At 47.8% G+C, this 22,534-nt stretch overlaps 1 protein-coding gene and 2 non-coding genes across 8 annotated transcripts; all 3 read right to left on the bottom strand.

Moving 5' to 3' along the window:
• Nucleotides 1-2,052: 2,052 nt before the first annotated feature.
• TRNAI-AAU (transfer RNA isoleucine (anticodon AAU)) lies at nucleotides 2,053-2,126 on the bottom strand. Its single transcript has one exon. It is a non-coding gene; the product is annotated as a tRNA-Ile (tRNA).
• Nucleotides 2,127-2,234: 108 nt separating this feature from the next.
• TRNAI-AAU (transfer RNA isoleucine (anticodon AAU)) lies at nucleotides 2,235-2,308 on the bottom strand. Its single transcript has one exon. It is a non-coding gene; the product is annotated as a tRNA-Ile (tRNA).
• Nucleotides 2,309-5,694: 3,386 nt separating this feature from the next.
• On the bottom strand, nucleotides 5,695-8,966 carry LOC100049019 (LOB domain-containing protein 6). 6 transcript variants are annotated; one of them, XM_044486594.1, is made up of 4 exons: nucleotides 8,666-8,966; nucleotides 7,861-8,295; nucleotides 7,363-7,747; nucleotides 5,695-6,249 (listed from the first exon to the last, which is right to left on the bottom strand). In XM_044486594.1, exons 2-3 carry the CDS (start codon nucleotides 8,284-8,286, stop codon nucleotides 7,394-7,396), a joined length of 780 nt encoding a protein of 259 aa, XP_044342529.1. In that variant the 5' UTR covers nucleotides 8,287-8,295; nucleotides 8,666-8,966; the 3' UTR covers nucleotides 5,695-6,249; nucleotides 7,363-7,393. The 6 variants fall into 6 exon arrangements, with proteins under 6 accessions (XP_044342529.1, XP_044342527.1, XP_044342525.1 ...); XM_044486592.1 differs by having other exon boundaries at nucleotides 7,861-8,298; XM_044486590.1 differs by having other exon boundaries at nucleotides 8,678-8,965.
• Nucleotides 8,967-22,534: the final 13,568 nt, after the last annotated feature.

Genomic DNA, 22,534 nt, shown 5'->3' on the forward strand with positions numbered 1-22,534 from the left:
ACTTGTGTACAAAACACAATGGTAACTTTGAAGGGGTCATAGTTGTTGAATCATAGTACCTGGTACGTTCTATGTAAATAGCACGGTAAGTTATGCAACACATGCCTGATAATTTGCATGTGAATACCATGGTAACTTTGTCCTGAGGAGAAATCATGTGGTAGACGTGAAGAAGTGGCAGTTTTCTCGGGGGTGGGCGCGCGAGATGTGCGGGAGAAGCAGGTTTCTCGGGCGAGCCCGCGGGGTCGCTTGGGACGAGGCGAGGTCAAAGGACGGGGGTCGTGTATGGTACTTTAAAATGAAAGAAATAGTGGTGTGGCAGTTTTGCTTATATAACACACGTGTGCCAAATATCACAGACCATATAAAACACAATGGTAACTCATGATAATATACGAATTGTAGACCCGGTAACTCATGTACAATCCCCCATTGTAACCTTGACCGGGGGAGGTTGGTGTACATATAACCTGATAACTTATGTGTAAGTACCATGATATTTTACAGATCGAAGACCTTATAACTTGTGTACAAAACACAATGGTAACTTTGAAGGGGTCATAGTTGTTGAATCATAGTACCTGGTACGTTCTATGTAAATAGCACGATAAGTTATGCAACACATGCCTGATAATTTGCATGTGAATACCATGGTAACTTTGTTCTGAGGAGAAATTATGTAGTAGACGTGAAGAAGTGGCAGTTTTCTCGGGGGTGGGCGCGCGAGATGTGTGGAGAAGCAGGTTTCACGAGCGAGCCTGCGGGGTCGCTTGGGACGAGGCGAGGTCAAAGGACGGGGGTCGTGTATGGTACTTTAAAATGAAAGAAATAGTGGTGTGGCAGTTTTGCTTATATAACACACGTGTGCCAAATATCACAGACCATATAAAACACAATGGTAACTCATGATAATATACGAATTGTAGACCCGGTAACTCATGTACAATCCCCCATTGTAACCTTGACCGGGGGAGGTTGGTGTACATATAACCTGATAACTTATGTGTAAGTACCATGATATTTTACAGATCGAAGACCTTATAACTTGTGTACAAAACACAATGGTAACTTTGAAGGGGTCATAGTTGTTGAATCATAGTACCTGGTACGTTCTATGTAAATAGCACGATAAGTTATGCAACACATGCCTGATAATTTGCATGTGAATACCATGGTAACTTTGTTCTGAGGAGAAATTATGTAGTAGACGTGAAGAAGTGGCAGTTTTCTCGGGGGTGGGCGCGCGAGATGTGTGGAGAAGCAGGTTTCACGGGCGAGCCTGCGGGGTCACTTGGGACGAGGCGAGGTCAAAGGACGGGGGTCGTGTATGGTACTTTAAAATGAAAGAAATAGTGGTGTGGCAGTTTTGCTTATATAACACACGTGTGCCAAATATCACAGACCATATAAAACACAATGGTAACTCATGATAATATACGAATTGTAGACCCGGTAACTCATGTACAATCCCCCATTGTAACCTTGACCGGGGGAGGTTGGTGTACATATAACCTGATAACTTATGTGTAAGTACCATGATTTTTTACAGATCGAAGACCTTATAACTTGTGTACAAAACACAATGGTAACTTTGAAGGGGTCATAGTTGTTGAATCATAGTACCTGGTACGTTCTATGTAAATAGCACGATAAGTTATGCAACACATGCCTGATAATTTGCATGTGAATACCATGGTAACTTTGTTCTGAGGAGAAATTATGTAGTAGACGTGAAGAAGTGGCAGTTTTCTCGGGGGTGGGCGCGCGAGATGTGTGGAGAAGCAGGTTTCACGGGCGAGCCTGCGGGGTCGCTTGGGACGAGGCGAGGTCAAAGGACGGGGGTCGTGTATGGTACTTTAAAATGAAAGAAATAGTGGTGTGACAGTTTTGCTTATATAACACACGTGTGCCAAATATCACAGACCATATAAAAGTGATCTTGACAAGTAAATTGGTAAACAAAAGGAATAAACTTTTTTGAAGATATACGTCATAGTTTTTTTCTCTTGAGAATATATCATTTGAGATTTCGGTTGCAAAAAAAGATTAATATGGCCCATGCAGGTCTCGAACCTGCGACCTTGGCGTTATTAGCACCACGCTCTAACCAACTGAGCTAATGGGCCATCTTATTATCAGTATTGAACTAAATTATTTGACTTTATACGTTACTATTTCCCTTTAATCACGTGAAATTCCGTTCAGAGAAAACAAAACGAAATATCAAAAATAGATGGCCCATGCAAGTCTCGAACCTGCGACCTTGGCCTTATTAGGACCACGCTCTAACCAGCTGAGCTAATAGGCGAATTTAATATAAAAAACGGATATTTAATTATTAATAAAATCAAAAAGGCACAGTAACAACGCTGCGAAAGCACCTTAAATGATGAGCACTGTTCGACGACACATTGACCTGTGCGTTCCACAGTTCACGTTGCATCATCGGCCATCGTTGTTGGCAGCATAGGCATAGCAATGCCCCACTCCATCAGCGACGACATTCTGCAGTAACCAGGAGTAGCTCGGCACGTACTACCGCTCGGCCTCGAGCGGGTCCTTGACGCGGACCAGCGGTCCACCACCATCTTGTTCCCTCCGTAGTCCCGTCGGTCCGTCCGTCCGTTCGTTTCCGGGAACAGTGCGCTGGCTGCGCGCACAACTATTCGAGCGTGGCGGATCATACCCTGTGCGATCACGGCCGTACGCCCGGTGAATGCCCTGACGGGACGCGACGTGCGCGGGGCCGCCGGTGTTAATTCCATGCCTACTGCATCTGCATGCCGCTACGCGTAGGCGCATGCAGTGCATGCACGCGCGCGCGCGCCCTCGGGCAGGCCAGGCCGCAGCCCTATGCAGCAGCCTCTTTGCTGTTTTCTTGTACTCGCACTAGTCGTTTCGTTCATTTTGATAGACAGAAGAAGAAGAAAAATGAAATCGGGCGATGAAGAGCGAGCTCCGGCCCTTCCCGTCGACCTGCGCGCGACCGTCGTCGTGGGCGGAAGTCGATCGGCCGGCGCGCGCGTGCTCCCATGACCAACCAGCCGGTGCCCGATCGGTGGTCACGGTGACGAGACGACCGTCTGGGCCGTTGAGGCGCATTAACGAACACGCGCCGGAGCAAAATCGAGCCCGCACGCACGCGCCGCGCGCTCTGCCGGGGCGGCGTGGTGACGTGACGGGGGAGATCGCGAGCAGCAGGGCCTCGTGGCCGACGCCGGCCGGGGCCGGGGCCGCCTCCGACAGCGGCGCAGAAGCGTTCGCATTTAACGCCCGGCGCAGGAGGGGATGGGGGTTATCGAGGCGGCAGCGGCAGCGGCAGCGAAATCTCTCTCTCCTCTCCGCGATGTGCTGCTCGCTGCCACCGTCGTACCGTCGTCGCCATCATTGCCTCGCCTGCCGTTTCGCCCCCCGCCCCAGCCATCATTGCGTGACGCGCTACCAGTACATGCCTGCCTCGGTCGATCGATCGATCGGACCGGCCGGCCCCAACCATTCCCATCGTCACTGTGGCAGTGCATGCATGGCACCGTGCAATCCTCGCTTCGAAAGCATGTGAAATACTACGGCCATGTTGACGCGTACTATCAAAAGCATCAGTGTCGAGTACGTACTTAAGTTAAGCATCCCCGCCATGAGGTCTAGCTGCTGCTACAGCCTACAGCGCGTCTCTACAGCACGTACGTACACCGGGTTTACGTTTTAACCGTTGGTCCACATGCATGGATTCAATAACCTAATGGTGGCATGGCAAGTCAGATAAAATGAAGAGCCAAGAAATGGCACTGTAGGTAGCGTGTGCGGGAGACCAGCTACGTGTCGCTAGAGCCAGAGGAACGCGGCTATGCGTGCGACTGTGCTGGTATATGTGCCTGTACGTATACGTGCCGCCATGAATGCAGGGAGATGCGCAATGAATGTCTCCTGCAGAACGAACGACATTTCTGGGAGGCCTGATGACCCGACGCTGCCATCTCTCTCTCTCTCCCTGGTGCTGCAGCTAGGGGTCCTGCAACATGCATTCTGCCTCATCGAGCGGGCACCTCCCAAAATTCAGAGGGCTGCGTCCGGAGAGAGAGAGAGAGAAGGAAACAACAGCGGGACGACGAGGGATGATCAAAAGCGAATGCCATGTACACTAAAACTGGCACCGGTCAACGGAGCATACAGTGGTGTAATCAGCTGCATGACTCAAACGAGCGCCAGCTCTGTTGCGTGTGGCACGGCCGGCCTCCACTGCTCACTGCAGCTGCATGCCACGACGCGCGATCGCGCCATGCCATGCCATTGCCATGGAGCACACTGCACACACCAACGCCAGTTCGCTTTTGTGCATGATCATGACTTTAGCTATATGCATCTAGGCTCACTAGCACGGCGTGGCCGGCCGGCTGGAGTAATTACCAGCTGCATGCACATGCATGCGAGTAGTAAAGCATCTTCCCAAATAAACCTACCGGTTAGGACTTAGGAGTAGCCATCTTAGCTCAGTACCATGATCTTCTCAGGGATTCACCGTGAGAAAGATCGCCATCCACACTGACCACTGCCCCGTCTGACGATGTGACCTCTCCAGGCGCCCATTGACCTCACATCACATCACCTCACAGCCTAGGGATCGGGTGTAGGCTGCGGAAATCTTCTCCCATGGATCTCTTCACAGAGAGTGTGTGTGGCCGGCCTTTAGTTACTCCCACACAGCCCTACAAAGCTAGCCTACGAGTAGCGGTTCCTCTACCCCGGCCACGCGCGCGCAGTTTGCCTCCGGCGCAAGCAAAAGCGAGCCAGCTGCAGCGTCGTCGCAGCGCAGGAATTGAAGAGAAGCGCTGGTGCTCTACGAGTAAATGCTTGCTTTATTAGGCACTCACGTCGTCTACTACTAGTACTACTTGATCGATCGACCCATCCACCTGACCAGTCCTGCAGAGGATCCATGCAATGATGCAGCATATTTCACCACAGACAAGCGCGCGCGCATGCACCGCAGGCCCTAGCTACCATAGCATGCCATGTCCAATCGTATGTATGTGTAGCCTTCCTAGGTCACCGTAACACACACAAGTCAACCCGAAGATACTACTAGAGCTACTACTGATCTACTGTGATCTCGAACAGATTCAGCAAAACCTGCAAGGTCAGCTTAACCAGTAAGCAGGGCAGGCCATCCTACTTACATGCATGCCTTTCTTTTCATTATGTATTTTTATTTATATCTATTTAGTCCAAATTTGAAACAAAATACTTCCTTCGGAATTTCATTGTGAGTCCAAGGCGTTTTGGATCTCGGCCTGCATGGAGGCTGATTTTTTTTAAAATTAAAAATTCAAATTTTTTGGATTCATGCACAAGTAAACAAGGATGTGGGTGTGTGTGTGTGTGTAAAATTTCAGGATGAAAATACATTGAAATGCAACCTGTACAAAAAAGACAAATTCATGGTTGGGAGGATGAATAGTATCATGTGTTAAAAAAGCCCTAACTTTTTTTTTTTGCACAACCCCCATTTCAACTTATTTTCATCCTGAAAATTTACACAATTGTTCATTATGCCTTCATCTCCATCTGTATTTTTTTCAGATTTTTTGAAATATAAAATAATGAATTTTCAATTTGGAATCTTGCATTTGGAGGCGTCCATGGAGCTCGGCCTCCAAAATCAATTTCCTGTCAAAGGCCTACTTTGATTTACAGAAATTATGTAGAAATTTTAAAAGATAAATGTTATTGAAAATTTCTTTGGAGCCTCCCTCATATTTCAAAGAGAAAAAACATTAGCTCTTGGACATAATGAAAAGTCCCATCCTATAAATCAAATATGACATCTTTTTCCCTATAGAAATTGACATATGTTTTCTCACCTCCTATGATTTCCATACTCCCATGATATTCCAATCCTATGAAACGAAGGAGGCTCAACTGATTGAACCCTTGCATAATTATGGGGATGCATAGTGAGTCGAACCAATCGTCAAAAACCGGCACGAGACCATTTGATCCACCACACATATTTCTATACATAATTAAGGGAGAGGTCTGATCAAGTGGTAGAAGTCAAGGACAAACACCATGCATGGATGCAGCGGTACAGCAAAACACAAGAAGGAGAAACAAGCAAAGTAAACATATGCATTCATGCCAAATAGACTAGTAAATTAATTAACACTCTCGCGATCAAGATAGGTAATAATTCAGGTCGTTGCACAGCCACCTAGGTCTTCAACATGGTGAATCTTTTTCCTCGTCAGCAACCTATAGAATATTGGCAAATATCAAAGTGAGGTCAAAGATAGTTCCTTCGCTTTTGATGTATGAATAACTGATCAATTATTAGTTCTTGCTTGTACTACTATATTCTGAAGTATACTTGTTCTACTTGCTACGAGAGGGAACTGTTACTGCCCAACTGTACGTAGTCAGCGTTTGATAAGTTTATACAGAGAATGAAATGGATAGATTATTTCCACTTTTTGTCTTATAGTAGTAGAAGACTAGCTTACTACCCAAACTGCTGAAATTGGGGTGCATCACTGTTGAACATGACAACACAACGCAACTGTATCGGCAGATCAGCGCCAAACTGTTCATGATCAGCTACTTATCACTGGTACAAACAGTTTTCTTCTTCTTCGAAGCTACACTGGAAAGATGAATGCTAATTTGTTTATTATTCGCGCCATTTTAGCTCATTCTTGTTGCGCTTAATTTGTCTTACCACTTACATTTAACTTGAAAAAGAGATGCACGCGCAATAGTAGACATGAAATATCAGTAATTTTCCCCACAGGTGAGGTGTTTAGGTCGCAGTGGCAGCAGGCTAGCTAGATAGCTAGCTCTACCTGCTGATAGATAGTACCCATGAGGCCATGACTTAGAAATTTAGAAAACCTTACGAGTTACTACGGTACTCCACTAGCTATAGCTACTTAGCTAGGCATGGCACCTAAGTTGAAACTAAGCATGCATGCTGGAGCACTATCAAGAGGTCAAGCATGAAACAGATTTTTGTTTCCACATTGATCGACCAACAGCACCATATTTTTTTTGCGTTCATTCACGCGTGACGTGCATGTACTCCTACTAACCAAATGCTGAAGATATGTTCACCACAAGAGTGTGCATGGACACTTAAAATAACCAGAGTAAAAGCTAAACAGTGCGCCGAGGCCGGATTAATGGCTGCGCACACGTAACAGATCATCAATATTTTACAAGCAAATCCGGCAGCCAATCATCAACATTAATTGGGTTCCAACGCATCATTGCACACAGTAAATAAACTAACCAAAGAACCGTGATGATTTATTCATGATCACAAGTGGAAGAGGAAGACCGGCCGGAAGAGTGGAGTAGTTAATGCCGCACCTGGCCTGACAGAGGGCAGCCGCTCGATCGGCTACTGCCCGGCGCCGCCCCTCTCGTCGCTGCCGGCGATGCCGGGCTTCAGGAACGGCGAGCCGCCGAGCATGCCGAGACCTGGCACCGACCCTGCGCCAGCCAATGCGGCCGCCGAGTACCCGAACTCGTAGCCGCCGTTCAGGCCCAGCCTCGCGATGGGCTCGGCCGCCTCGTAGCTCCTGGACAGCATCTGCACGGCAGCGAACTGATGGTCTTGCCCGAAGCCCGTGACCCCGCCGACGGAGCCGAGCGCCGCGGAGTGCCCAACGTTGATGAAGCTCGCCACGCCGTTCGGCACCGCGCTGCCGATGAACTCCGCCATCGACTGCGACCCGTTCGGCCCCGCCGCCGACTGAAACAAGGATCACAGTCAAACACCACCAACAAATGTATGTGCATCAGCGTATGAGCGATGATCGATGGTAAAGAAGATCGACGAGTGTGATGCAATAAAAGAAACCTCACCTGGTACTTGGAGAGCTCGTACTTGGCGCGGGCGAGGTCCTGCTGGAGCTGGCGGAGGTTGCGCTGGAGGATGGAGATGACGGCGACGCAGCCGTAGACGGGGTCGCGGAGGCGCATGTCGGCCTCGTAGGCGAGGGAGTTCACGGCGTCCTCGCGCTGGTACGGGTGGAGCTCGTTCAGCAGCTTGGTCACGTTGCTGGCGCCGAAGACGCGGTGCACGTGCACGAACTTCTGCGGGTTGTCCGGCGGGAAGTAGGGCGCGAACACGCAGTCAGGCTGGCACTTGCGGCGGAGGAACTTGCACGCCGCGCACGGCGACCCCGTGCCGCACACGCCGCCGGCGCCGTTGCCCCCCGCCGATGAGGCGGCCAAGGTGATCACCGATCCTCCCGGCGCCGGCAACGAAGACGCCGACGACGAGGCCATCCTTCACGCCTGCTGAAACAAGAGGAAGATGTGTATAAGCAGAAAGAATCAGTGATTTTATTCTCTTGCCAAATACTCCGTGGAGAACGAACGATGCCTAAAAAGCACAGGAAAATATACCAAATATGCACCCGCATCTCCTATATATTAGAAGGAAACAAATACTGGGCAGAAATCAGAGTAGAATTCGTTTCCTTCTGAGCAGAAATGCCAAGAAAACTCTGGGCATGTGCCTTTCTTGGATCAATGGCCGGAAGCGTAGTTAACTGGGACCAAGAAGAGAAAGGAAGAGACTACAAAAAGCAAGGGGGGGAGAGAGATAAAAGAAAGGAAGAGAAGTTATCGGATCCGACGCCGGCGGTGGTGGCTGCCTACTTACATACGCACGTACCCTTTTTGCACGATCCTTTTCCGCTATCTCTGCGCGCGCCGCCGCCGCCTCCTGCTGCTCACCGCGCTCCTCGCCTTCCTCTCCGGCCTCCCGGCTGTCGCTGCACCTTTTAGACGGAGCGAGCTTCTTTTTGCTCGCCTGCGGATTTACCCTGTGGAGGTTGGAAGGAGAGGGAGAGGGAGAAGCGGAGAAGTGAGGAGGTTAGGGACAGGCCACCGAAAGATGGTGAGGTGCGTGGTATATGTTGCGAGGAAGGGGGAGGAGAAGCGGAGGGGGGATGTATGTTGGCTTGGGACGGAGGGTTAAATGAATGGAATTTGATATCTGTGTTCTTTATTGGATGGGTAGATATTAAGGAAGAGAGAGAGAGAGAGAGAGAGAGAGAGAGAGAGAGAGAGAGAGAGCTGTGAGAGAATGGAATGAAAGAATACTGATTGGACATCCGAGGTCAATGTGATGATCTACTCAATCGTATCCATGATCATTATGTTTTGTGTAAAATTTCAGTTCATGGGAAATACATCGATGTGCAATATATATGTACTTTTAGTGTAAAATGTTAAAAACTGTGCAAACCAAAAATAGTTTAACTTTTCATGAAAATAATATTAATCTAACATGCACCCGACCAAGAGAGAAGACAGTGTCAAGCCGACGCCACCCTTCCTCACCTGCCTAAATGGAATGAATATCTCCTTCGTATAGTTCTTGCATAATTTGGGTACATGTTTTTTTGAAGCACTTGATTTTTTATTGCTCTAAACTTAATTATTTCCAAGAAACTTTGGAATCTTCTATTTCTAAGTAGTTACGACCCACTACCAATTTTTCCTAGACATACAATCAATGCCACATAAGCAAGTCATGCATGCAAGTCATAAATTAAATTGGTCTTGTATTACCCTCTGGACGAGACTTGCCTGCTCCCCGCGCGTGCGCTCATCCGTGCTCCCGCATACGTGGCTTGATTTGATTGGAACAAAATAAGGCCCCGCCCCACCCCCTTAAAATCAGGGGGGAGATGATTAGATTAGAAAGAAAAAGAGAAAAAGACAGCCGTAGGATAAAGTGGGAGCACGGATGGGAGCATGGAGAGGGAGCAGGCAAGCCGGATCCTCTCTGGCATGATACTCTCTATGCATGAAGCGCGCCACATCATCAATTCATGCATGATACTCTCTATGCATGCAAGTCATAATTTATTTTTAAAAATTGATTTTGTATTGGCAGCATGTGTTGAGAGATTGCAGCATGTAGTTCACTCTTCATATTTTTGTTAGAAATGCCATTCTTTTAACTGAAATCTCTTTTTTTTCTCTACTTATACTCTTCATATTATTTTTTATTTTTTAAGCTTACATTTACTTCCTATTAGTTTTAGATGTTTTTAGCAACTTTTATGCATGTATTTTAGCACAAACAATTACACTTTAAAGTGATCATCTACTCAACTTTTATTTTTATTTTTAGCAACGAAACTCTTATGCGGGGGGCATTCATCTATAGTACAAGCATTTACACACACACACACACACACACACACACACACACACACACACACACACACACACACACACACACACACACACACACACACACACACACTTTAAAGTGTTTTTAAATTTGTTGTTCAATTCGGAAGCATGATCATACGCGAACAGTTTTGTTGTACCCTTCTATTATACTTACTAATTGACCAGCACACTTTCATATTTGATCTTTCGACAAGTTTCTAGTTAATTTAACCCGTATGAAAATCACAGCAAAAGATTTAAAAAATATCATTACCATGCTATGATCTAACAATACTAGTGCGTACTAGACATAGAAGAGACATATATATAAATATCACAGGTATGTCAAACACATGAACCAGCAAGAGAATTAGCAGTTCATGCTATCTAGTTGGGTAGGTCAAGGTTGTGGTGGCAACGAAAACCTTCTTCGTGGCATTATCCTTGCCACCCATGGCGAATTTAGTGAAGTTGCAAAAGAAGTTAAAGTGCTGGTGGTGAGCGGTAGCGCTGAGACGCTCTCCAAAGATCTTAACACCTTCCCTCCAGTATAGGATCGCAAAAAGGTGCAATCATGGTGATTTTCTCACCTTTAGAATCATGCGTGTGATCTTTGCAAGTAGCAATGGCAAGAGGAAGGATGACATGTGTGCGAGAAGGCGGAGCATGTGATATGACCATATGAAAGCTAGATCCCACTATACCACATAGATCTGGAAACTGATGTTATTAATATGTTGGGTGGCCCCTATCCCGACCAGCAAAAAAACCACATTCATGGCATGGATCTGAGTCTGCCTTGGCTCGGGTCATTCATCAACCACGAGCTGGACATGGCGAGGCGGGCGGCAGAGGAGGAGTTCACATGTACCACACTTCTTTCTCATGCTCTAGTGGGATGTGAGGGAGAGTTCTTTGTCCAAACTCTCATCCGCTTCACATGTAGGACTATATTCTCACCTATGCCATGACACCACAAATAAGATTTTAAACTTTAATTCAGGAAAAATGAATATGTGGGCCTAAATCTCGTATGTAATTCAAAATTTCATATGTGACCGCATTTGAATTATATTGGGTTTAATAGTCAAACAACAATTATAGTGGGCTTGATGTATTATTAAAATAAAAATAGTTTCGCAATTGTAGTTTTAAAAATAATTGTTAATATTGCTATAATAGAAATTCACATGTCAAAATATATAGTGTGGACCATCTACCTACTGAACGTCAATTGAAGATAGATATCAACCTCCCAAGTTAAAGAGGTGGCTTTAATTTAGTTGTTGGTTATCGCAAATTTGCCTATGCACATCTCAAAAAATTGCACCATGCTCTCTACTCATTTTGCTACAAGGTATACGGTCCTCCCTCTAGTGTTATTGAAGCTTAAACCCTAGCCATTAGGTGGCAGTTGATGAATGCTATCTGATAAGATGGAGAACTTGCACCTAGGGTGGTACCAAGTAGTATAAACAATTAGAAGGCAACCATGTCAGATTATGCCATGGTTGTGGATTTGACAGAAGAGAAAAATTAAGCATAGTTCTAATCTAGACCAGCCATGTCACCATTGAGAAGGGACTTTGAACTGGAGAAAGTTCGATGGGTGAAAGTATTGAAAGTATTGTGGTCGTCATGTCAAGCAACAATTTACCGATAGATCGGGTGCACCGGTAGCAGTTCAAGTGGTCATATAGAATTCAGAGGTTGGTGAAGAAGTGATTTGGGAAGATTAGAACATTACATTTATGTAAGGATGAAGTAGTGCATGCATAGATATACTATAAAGTGAGTGAATTTCTTGCTCTTAAGTTCCATAAAGCCCTTCTTTTTGAAAAAAAATGATGATTATATTTAAAGTTTCAATTTTTTGAATAAAACACACATAAACATTGAGATGTTTACTAAAATTCTATAAATTTTCATGGTCAAATTTGCTTTGGCTAAGTTGTATAGAAACAAAAAATCATAGACTTTATAGTGAAAATAATGCATGTGCTAGAAAGGCATGGTTTTCTTTGTAGCATGAACCACAACATATTTCGTCATGTAAATTTATGGAGATGTATTATACATCCCCAGATTCATGTGTAAATTTTTCAGACTATTTTGAAACTTCAAAATATGGTTTTTGTAATAAAAAATTCGGCCGCATGGAGCCGGAGATCCAAAAGCATTTTCCGAAAAGATAGCAGTTACTAGATGTGTAGTACAAAATAATAGTTTTAAACTTTATTTTTCAGTTACTCCTTACATAGATGGGCATTCTTCTTTCTTTCTTTTTTTCTATTTTGCGGGGAGCATTATACTTTTTTTATGAGAACATTGGACTTGAGCAAGCATAATAACAAAATGTACTCCCTCCAATCCATATTAATTGGTGCTGATTTAGTATAAAGTTATACTAAATCAGCCGCAATTGCTTCCTTTTTTTTAATGATTGTAAAGACCCATGCATGGCAATGGCAACGCCCTTGATTCACACGGCAAAGAGCATGTCCGGAACGAACAACAGCACTTGGCCCACCGGCCGGGCGGGACCGGGCCGTTTTTAATACGAGTAGCACGAGCCAGAAACGCGGGCCAGCGCCCTCCTCCTCCTCCTCCTCGCGCGCTGCCAAGCCAATAACAGCAGCCCAGGGCAGGGCAGCAGACGATTCAAATATTGAATGCAGGAATGTAACGGTGCATGATTGAGCACTGGGGTCGTCCCAGGACAGGACCCTTCCCATTCAATACCGTGATGGCCACAACTCACGCTTCCACGACTCTCATCATGACTAGGTTAGCCACCACCTCGCAGGTGCTGCCCAAGCTAATTAGCTAAGCACGCCCTTACGTCATAACATGGATATCTTTAGGCCTAATCATCATTGTACGGCGGGGCAATTGGGCCGACGCCGACTGCTTAATTTGTACTGGCCCGTGATGGGAGCAAGCGGGCACACTGCTAGAGCTTGACAAATCATCACTTGATCGGCTAGTGTAGCAAGTAGGAGTGGCGCCGGCCGGGAGGAAGGATGGCTGTGGCTGGACCGCTTGGCGGGTGGCCGGCTGCCAATTCTAGCTCGGCAATCAATTCGATCGATCGGGTGGTTCGTGCGTGCGTGTTTCCTCCTGCATGATCCAATTCTTAGTCGAGATCGATCGGTGTCATCATCATATGGTGGTACTGGTCTACTGGAGGGAGGGATAATCTTTGCAGCGCTGCAAGATTGTCAGTACTTATCTAGGGCACCCCGGCCTGCACGGCCGGTGCTGCCGCAGTTAAGTTAAGCCCTTCAGTTTCTTTTACTTGCACGTTTAGTTTCCACGGGGGATCGTGGTGGCACCTGGTCGATGGTACTAATCCTACGAGGAGAGGGGCAGAAATCACACGCGCCAGCGCGCGCGGGGTGTGTCGGTGACCCGGAAAACCATGGAGGTAGCGGGCGGCGGGGAGAAAGAGCGTGGGCAAGCGGAGAGCGGCGATGCCGGTGACCCCCAAGTTGCATGTCCCTTCCGACGGGTAGGATGGGATTGCATGCATGCCGGTGACCACCGGATGGGATTGGCGAATGGCCTCGCTTCTCACGGTAGCCTTTTAGGGTTATACAGATCGATCATGTGTACAGTACTGGCTAATCAATCAGTCGCCGGAGACAAGTGATGTGCTCAATTCCTGGAGCCGGCGGTGCAACAGGGGAACCGAGCCATTTTCGTCGTTTGACCCGTCGAAAGGCGAATCGATCGAGTGCGAGTTGATGTGAAGAAGAAACGCCTTTCGCTCGCTGCAGGATATACCGGCGGCCCCAGCGAGGGAGGGAGGTGTGGATCGGTCCATCGAGTTGTCAACGTCCAAGGCTCCAAGCAGGCGCAGGGGAGTTATGCGTAACACTGATCCTCCCACTCTGTCTGCCTGCTTCCGTGCTCCGTGCTGTGCTGTGCTGTGCTTGGGCCACCTCGCTCGCTCTCGTCTCATCCGGAGCAAATGCGATCGACCGACTACGACTATCCCTCGTCACTCTTGGGATCCGCGCCCGCGCGCTCTTGATGCCTGCACCGTCCTGCCGGCCGTGTCTGCGAGTGACACTGTCTGTACCGCGTACGTGGTGTGCGCACCGCCTTAATCCCACCCCGTGTACGTGCTACAGTACTCCAATTGCTAGTATTCCCTTTTTTTTGAAATTCAACTCGTGTTTAACCATTAGTTAGAATCGTGGCATCATTTACAATGAGAGGGATTACTGCCCCTGAGCCATTTCCCATATCCAAACGTTTGAAGGGGAGTATTGTCACGGATCTGTAGTCTAGGCAACGGGATTTACTCTTACTGGATCGAATCAAGGATACAAGTGTTCTAGGGTTCCTTAGCAAGAAAGGGGATCAGGATGAGAGAGCCAGGGAAGGAAGGAAGGGTACATCGCCCAACGGCGCCGCCAGTCTGTGATCTAATGATACCCAAGCGAGTGGCTCACTCGCCTTAAGTAGTCTCACTTGCTCCACCCTGGCCCAGTCACTTGCCGGTTGGGCTTGGTGATCCTCTTGGGCCGGGCTGGCGGTGCTGGGCCTTGGCCTTCAGTAGTTCCCGTGACATTCCCTCCCCCTTGCATTTTGGCTTGTCCCCAAGCCAAGGCTCGAAGGAATCTGGTGCGGAGAGGTACTTCATCTTCCCAGGTAGCCAGCGACGCCGGAAATCCGAACCAGTGGACTAGCACTTGCGGTACCTGCCGCACTCCGCGTTGCACATCGCGACGTTGGAGGATGGCTGCTGGTACATGGAAGGGTAGGAGATCCTCGTCGAGAATCAGCAGCTCCGGCACGATCTGTGTGTTCGGAGGCATGCCCGCGCAGAGCTGGGAGACGTGGATGACAGGGTGGATCTTGGCCTGCTCCGGCAGCGCCAATCTGTATGTGACCTCGCCGACGCGCCCAGTAACCTGAAACGGACCAAAGAACCGAAAAGCTAGTTTGTGGTTAGCTCGAGCCGCGACCGATGATTGCGCGTACGGTTGCAGCTTGAGGTACACCCAATCCCCAACTGCGAACACTCGATCCGATCTCTTCTGGTCCGCTTTGGCTTTCATCACTTGACGAGCGCAGTGCAAATGTTGCTTCAAGGACTGCAACACTGTTGCTCGATCTTTTGTCCACGCCGCCAGATCAGACACCGTATCATTAGCGATGTTGGTGATGCCGAAGAATTGAGGTTTGTGGCCATACAGTACCTCGAAGGGAGAGGACTTGAGTACGGAGTGGTATGATGTGTTGTACCGGAACTCCGCCAACGCCAGCCAGTTAGCCCATTTTCTCGGACAATTGTGGACAAAGCATCTCAAGTACAGCTCCATGCACTGGTTCACTCTCTCAGTAGTCCCGTCGGTCTACGGGTGCCGTGCTGATGATATGTTCAGGGTGGTCCGTGTCAGTTTGGCCAGCTCTCGCCATACCCTGCTAGTGAAGATGCGGTCCCGATCTGAAACCATCTTGTCCGGGGGTCCGTGGAGCTTGAAGACGTTCTCCATGTATGCTTTAGCCACTTGCAGTGCGGAGAACGGGTGCCGGAATGGAATGAAATGGGTGTACCGTGTCAACTTATCCACTACCACTAGGATTGAGTTGTAGCCCTTTGATCTTGGTAGCCCTTCTACAAAGTCCAAGGTCACCATTTCCCAAGCCTGCTCTGGTATTGGTAGTGGTTGGAGGAGGCTGGGATACTTGACATGCTCTGGCTTGGCTTGTTTGCAAATTGCACAATTGCCCACAAATCTCTTCACAGCTTGTTTCAGTTTGGGCCATGCGAATAGCCTGATAATGCGTTTGTATGTCGCCTGAACTCCCGAGTGTCCACCTATCGCCCCTGAGTGCAGCTCATGAAGAATTTTGTCTTGAGCCTCTTTGTTTTGACCCAGCCACACTCGTCCTTTATACCTGATGAGCCCGTCTGTCACTTGGAAGGGTCCCTTGGGGGCGATCCCTTGTTTTGCCTTGGTCAACATGTCACTACAACTAGGGTCCATCTCATACCCTTGCTTGACTTGGGTTAGCCATGCTGGAACACAGACCATGATGGCACAGTTGGACCCCGCTGGTCTGCATGACCAGGCGTCAGCAGCCAAGTTTGTTGCTCCTTTGCATTACTCAATTTTGTATTGTAGCCCCAACAGCTTCGACAACGCCTTGTGTTGCCAGGGTGTGGTCAGTCGCTGCTCATCCAAACAAGCCAGGCTGCGATGGTCAGTGCGAATGGTGAACTCAGATTGCAACAGGTATGGTCTCCACTGCTCCACCGCCATGAGGATGGCCAGGCACTCCTTCTCATAGGTAGACAACATCCGGTGTCGAGGGCCAAGCGCTTGGCTCAGAAAGGCGATTGGGTGGTGGCGTTGCATCAGGATAGCACCGATACCAACGTCTGATGCATCGGTCTCCACTGTGAAAGGCTGCTTGAAATCCGGCAATGCCAGCACTGGGGCTGAAGTCAACGCCCATTTCAGGGTCTGGAATGCTTTCTCACACGTGTCTGTCCACTGATATGGCACACCCTTCTTCAGAAGATCTGTGAGCGTACGGCTGATCACCCCAAAACTTGATGAACCGGCGGTAATACCCGACCATTCCCAAAAACTGACGCAGCTCCTTCACCGAGGTGGGTGGATCCCATGCTGGAACTTTCTCAATGTTCTTGGGTCAGTGTGTACTCCATCCGCACTGATCACATGTCCCAAGTACCTGAGCTGCGATTGTGCAAAGGCACATTTCTTGATCTTGAGCTTGAGAGAGTATTTGTCCAGTCGCTGAAAGACCTCACGCAAGAGCTGGACATGTTCCCGGAGGGTTTTGTTAAATACCAGGATGTCGTCGATGAACACTAACATGTCATGGTGAATCAGAGGTCCTAGAACAATGTGCATGCCTTGCTAAAATGTAAAAGGCCCTCCGGTCACTCCATATGGCATCACCTTAAACTCGAAGTGCCCGTGATGAGTTTGGAAAGCTGTCTTCGGCTCGTCCCCTGGACGCATCTGAATCTGGTGATATCCCGATCTCAAATCGAGACTAGTGAACACTGTTGCTCCATGCAGCTCATCCAAAAGTTCCTCGATGACTGGAATTGGGTATTTATTCTTGATGGTGATTGCATTCAAATGGCGGTAATCGACACGGAATCTCCATTCTCTGTCCTTTTTCTGCACGAGTAAAACATGCGAAGAAAAGGGGTTGCGGCTGCACTGGATGATTCCTTGGCGTAGCATCTCTCGGACCTGTGCCTCAATCTCGTCTTTCTGGACAGGGTTGTACCTGTATGGTCGCACGCTCACCGGTTGAGCTCCTAGGATGAGATCAATGGAATGATCAAACTCTCGCGATGGTGGCAGAACTTGTGGTTCTGTGAAATAACTGCTTAATTCCACAAGTAAGGCTTGAACTGCAGGTGGCACCGGGGTTGTTTCCACGTCTGCTTTGACCTCAGCTACCAACAACACATGCGCGATGGCTGTCCTTACTTGCAACAGGTTCAGTTGAGTGGATGAAATAGGTTCACAAATGATATCCGAACTGTCTATCCCTTGGAGTTGCACCTGCTTGCCTTTGTGTGTAGAAGGCATTGATTTTTTAGTCTAGTTAACTGTCATCAACCCTCGAGACTCGAGCCAATCCATTCCTAATATGATATCATAGCAGCCGAGCGGAAATAGCTTGAATGTGGATCGGAACTGTTCCCCTTGGATCTGGTATTCGCACACCGGCAATTCCTTGTCACACAAAGTAACTGCTCCATCGGCCACCTTCACCTTCATTGGATGTTGCATTGGTTGTACCCCTGGCTAGTTCTGCGCAACCTCCGAATTGACAAAACTATGGGAAGAGCCCGAATCCACTAGCATTAGCAGCACCTTGTTACCCACTCTACCATGAAGACGGAAAGCCTGGGGCGCCTCTATACGGCTGTACCAGTAACAGCGGCTGCTAACAGCAAGCACAAATCTTCTTCTGAACTATCCATCTGAGCACTCGGCGAGGGATCCGGTGATGTTGGTGGCGACAGCATGCCCACCATCTCTTCCACAACGTGCAGTTGTACAGTGGATGCGCAAGTATGCCCTGGCCCCCATCGATCGCCACACGTGAAGCATAGCCCGCGTGCTTTCCCGAAGTTACACAAGGCCTTGAGCTTGTCGTCCACTGTCGTAGACGAACCCACGGGCGTCTTGACGATGTCGAGCCCGCGGCGTGTCTCGAGTGGCGATGGCGTTGGTGAGGTGCACCCCGCCTGTGTGGGCACCGGAAGCGCGACAGCCAGCGGAGGCCGTGAGGTGAATCGCCCCGCTCGAGTATGAGCGCTCCCCGGCCGAGAAGGGCCATTATTTTCCTACTCCAAACGCACCAACTCGACCACCTCCTCCTGCAATTCAGCCAAAGAGACGGCAGTTTCCAAGTCCGGGGGTCGATGAAGCATCACAACAACCTTAATGTCATGATGTAATCCTTCGACAAAATGAGTAGTAAAGAACAGGGGATCCCAAGAGCTATGATGCGCTAACAGGCTATGCATGGATAAATTGAATTGTTCGGCATATTCAAGAACTGAGCCTGTTTGCTTCAGTTTCGAAAACTTGCGCAGAACGAATTGAAACTCAGAGCAGCCAAATTTGTCTAGCACAGCTATGCAAAACTCCTCCCAGTTAGCACTCTTCAGATGCATTTTAGACCACTCTAACCACAAGGAAGCCGCCCCCGTGAAGTGAACAATAGAAGTGTCCACCCAGATGTCCGGGTCTAGCCCATTCACACGGAAAAAGGCTTCGCAACGAAGGCGCCAACCCGTGGGATTGTCGCCATCAAATTCAGGACTGAAGGAAATATGCCCTAGAGGCAATATTAAAGTTATTATTTATTTCCTTATATCATGATAAAAGTTTATTATTCATGCTAGAACTGTATTAACCGGAAATATAATACATGTGTGAATACATAGACAAACAGAGAGTCACTAGTATGCCTCTACTTGACTAGCTCGTTAATCAAAGATGGTTATGTTTCCTAACCATGGACAAAGAGTTGTCATTTGATTAACGGGATCACATCATTAGTTGAATATTCTGATTGACATGACCCATTCCATTAGCTTAGCACCCGATCGTTTAGTATGTTGCTATTGCTTTCTTCATGACTTATACATGTTCCTATGACTATGAGATTATGCAACTCCCGTTTGCCGGAGGAACACTTTGTGTGCTACCAAACGTCACAACGTAACTGGGTGATTATAAAGGAGCTCTACAGGTGTCTCCAAAGGTACATGTTGGGTTGGCGTATTTCGAGATTAGGATTTGTCACTCCAATTGTCGGAGAGGTATCTCTGGGCCCTCTCGGTAATGCACATCACTGAAGCCTTGCAAGGATTGCAACTAATGAGTTAGTTGCAGGATGATGTATTATGGAACGAGTAAAGAGACTTGCCGGTCACGAGATTGAACTAGGTATGGGATACCGACGATCGAATCTCGGGCAAGTAACATACCGATGACAAAGGGAACAACGTATGTTGTTATGCGATCTGACCGATAAAAGATCTTCGTAGAATATGTAGGAGCCAATATGAGCATCCAGGTTCCGCTATTGGTTATTGACCGGAGACATGTCTCGGTCATGTCTACATTGTTCTTGAACCCGTAGGGTCCGCACGCTTAAGGTTACGATGACAGTTATATTATGAGTTTATGCATTTTGATGTACCGAAGGTTGTTCGGAGTCCCGGATGTGATCACGGACATGACAAGGAGTCTCGAAATGGTCGAGACATAAAGATTGATATATTGGAAGCCTATGTTTGGATATCGGAAGTGTTCCGGGTGAAATCGGGATTTTACCGGAGTACCGGTAGGTTACCGGAACCCCCCGGGAGGTATATGGGCCTTAGTGGGCCTTAGTGGAAGAGAGGAGAGGTGGCCAGAGATGGGCCACGCGCCCCTCCCCCGCTTGGTCCGAATAGGACAAGGAGAGGGGGCCGGCCCCCTTCCTCCTCTCTCTCCTCTTTTCCCCCCTCTGCGAATCCTATTCCAACTAGGAAAGGGGGGAGTCCTACTCCCGGAAGGAGTAGGACTCCTCCTGGCACGCCACCTCTTGGCCGGCCAGCCCCCCCTTTGAGCCTTTATATACGGAGGCACGGGGCACCCCTAGAGACATAAGTTGATCCACGTGATCATATTCTTAGCCGTGTGCGGTGCCCCCTTCCACCATAATCCTCGATAATATTGTAGCGGTGCTTAGGCGAAGCCCTGCGACAGTAGAACATCAAGATCGTCACCAGGCCGTCGTGCTGACGGAACTCTTCACCAACACTTTGCTGGATCAGAATCCGGGGATCGTCATCGAGCTGAACATGTGCTAGAACTCGAAGGTGCCGTAGTTTCGGTGCTTGATCGGTCGGGCCGTGGAGACGTACGACTACATCAACCAAGTTAACGCTTCCGTTGTCGATCTACAAGGGTACGTAGATCACACTCTCCCCCTCTCGTTGCTATGCATCACCATGATCTTGCGTGTGCGTAGGAATTTTTTTGAAATTACTACGAAACCCAACAGTGGCATCCGAGCCTAGATTTTATGTGTTGATGTTATATGCACGAGTAGAACACAAGTGAGTTGTGGGCGATATAAGTTATACTGCTTACCAGCATGTCATACTTTGGTTCGGCGGTATTGTTGGACGAAGCGGCCCGGACCGATATTACGCGTACTCTTACGCGAGATCGTTTCTCCCGACGTGCTTTGCACAAAGGTGGCTAGCGGGTGACAGTTTCTCCAACTTTAGTTGAACCGAGTGTGGCTATGCCCGGTCCTTGCGAAGGTTAAAACAGCACCAACTTGACAAACTATCGTTGTGGTTTTGATGTGTAGGTAAGATTGGTTCTTGCTTAAGCCCGTAGCAGCCACGTAAAACTTGCAACAACAAAGTAGAGGACGTCTAACTTGTTTTTGCAGGGCATGTTGTGATGTGATATGGTCAAGACATGATGCTAAATTTTATTGTATGAGATGATCATGTTTTGTAACCGATATCGGCAACTGGCAGGAGCCATATGGTTGTCGCTTTATTGTATGCAATGCAATCGCGCTGTAATGCTTTACTTTATCACTAAGCGGTAGCGATAGTCGTGGAAGCATGAGATTGACGAGACGACAACGATGCTACGATGGAGATCAAGGTGTCGCGCCGGTGACGATGGTGATCACGACGGTGCTTCGGAGATGGAGATCACAAGCATAAGATGATGATGGCCATATCATATCACTTATATTGATTGCATGTGATGTTTATCTTTTATGCATCTTATCTTGCTTTGATTGACGGTAGCATTATAAGATGATCTCTCACTAATTATCAAGAAGTGTTCTCCCTGAGTATGCACCGTTGCGAAAGTTCTTCGTGCCGAGACACCACGTGATGATCGGGTGTGATAGGCTCTACGTTCAAATACAACGGGTGCAAAGCAGTTGCACATGCGGAATACTCGGGTTATACTTGACAAGCCAAGCATATACAAATATGGCCTCGGAACACGGAGACCGAAAGGTCAAGCGTGAATCATATAGTAGATATGATCAACATAGTGATGTTCACCAACGAAACTACTCCATCTCACGTGATGATCGGACATGGTTTAGTTGACTTGGATCACGTAATCACTTAGAGGAATAGAGGGATGTCTATCTAAGTGGGAGTTCTTTAAGTAATATGATTAATTGAACCTAAATTTATCATGAACTTAGTACCTGATAGTATCTTGCTTATGTATGTTTGATTGTAGATAGATGCCCCGTGCTGTTGTTCCATTGAATTTTAATGCGTTCCTTGAGAAAGCAAAGTTGAAAGATGATGGTAGCAATTACACGGACTGGGTTCGTAACTTGAGGATTATCCTCATTGCTGCACAGAAGAATTACGTCCTGGAAGCACCACTAGGTGCCAGGCCTGTTGCTGGAGCAACACCAGATGTTATGAACGTCTGGCAGATCAAAGCTCATGACTACTCGATAGTTCAATGTGCCATGCTTTACGGCTTAGAACTGGGACTTCAATGACGTTTTGAACGTCATGGGGTATATGAGATATTCCAGGAGTTGAAGTTAATATTTCATGCAAATGCCCGGATTGAGAGATATGAAGTCTCCAATAAGTTCTATAGCTGCAAGATGGAGGAGAACAGTTCTGTCAGTGAGCATATACTCAAGATGTCTGGGTATTGTAATCACTATATTCAATTGGGAGTTAATCTTCCGGATGATAGCGTCATTGACAGAATTCTCCAATCACTTCCACCAAGCTACAAGAGCTTCGTGATGAACTATAGTA

The sequence above is a fragment of the Triticum aestivum genome, chromosome 3A (assembly GCF_018294505.1).
Source record: "Triticum aestivum cultivar Chinese Spring chromosome 3A, IWGSC CS RefSeq v2.1, whole genome shotgun sequence".
NCBI classification, from domain to species: Eukaryota; Viridiplantae; Streptophyta; class Magnoliopsida; order Poales; family Poaceae; genus Triticum; species Triticum aestivum.

Coding starts and splice junctions, on each gene's coding strand:
- LOC100049019 (XM_044486594.1), bottom strand. CDS start 8,286: ATGGCCTCGTCGTCGGCGTCTTCGTTGCCGGCGCCGGGAGGATCGGTG. Junction 7,748..7,860: donor ACGAGCTCTCCAAGTACCAG/GTGAGGTTTCTT, acceptor TCCTTGTTTCAG/TCGGCGGCGGGGCCGAACGG.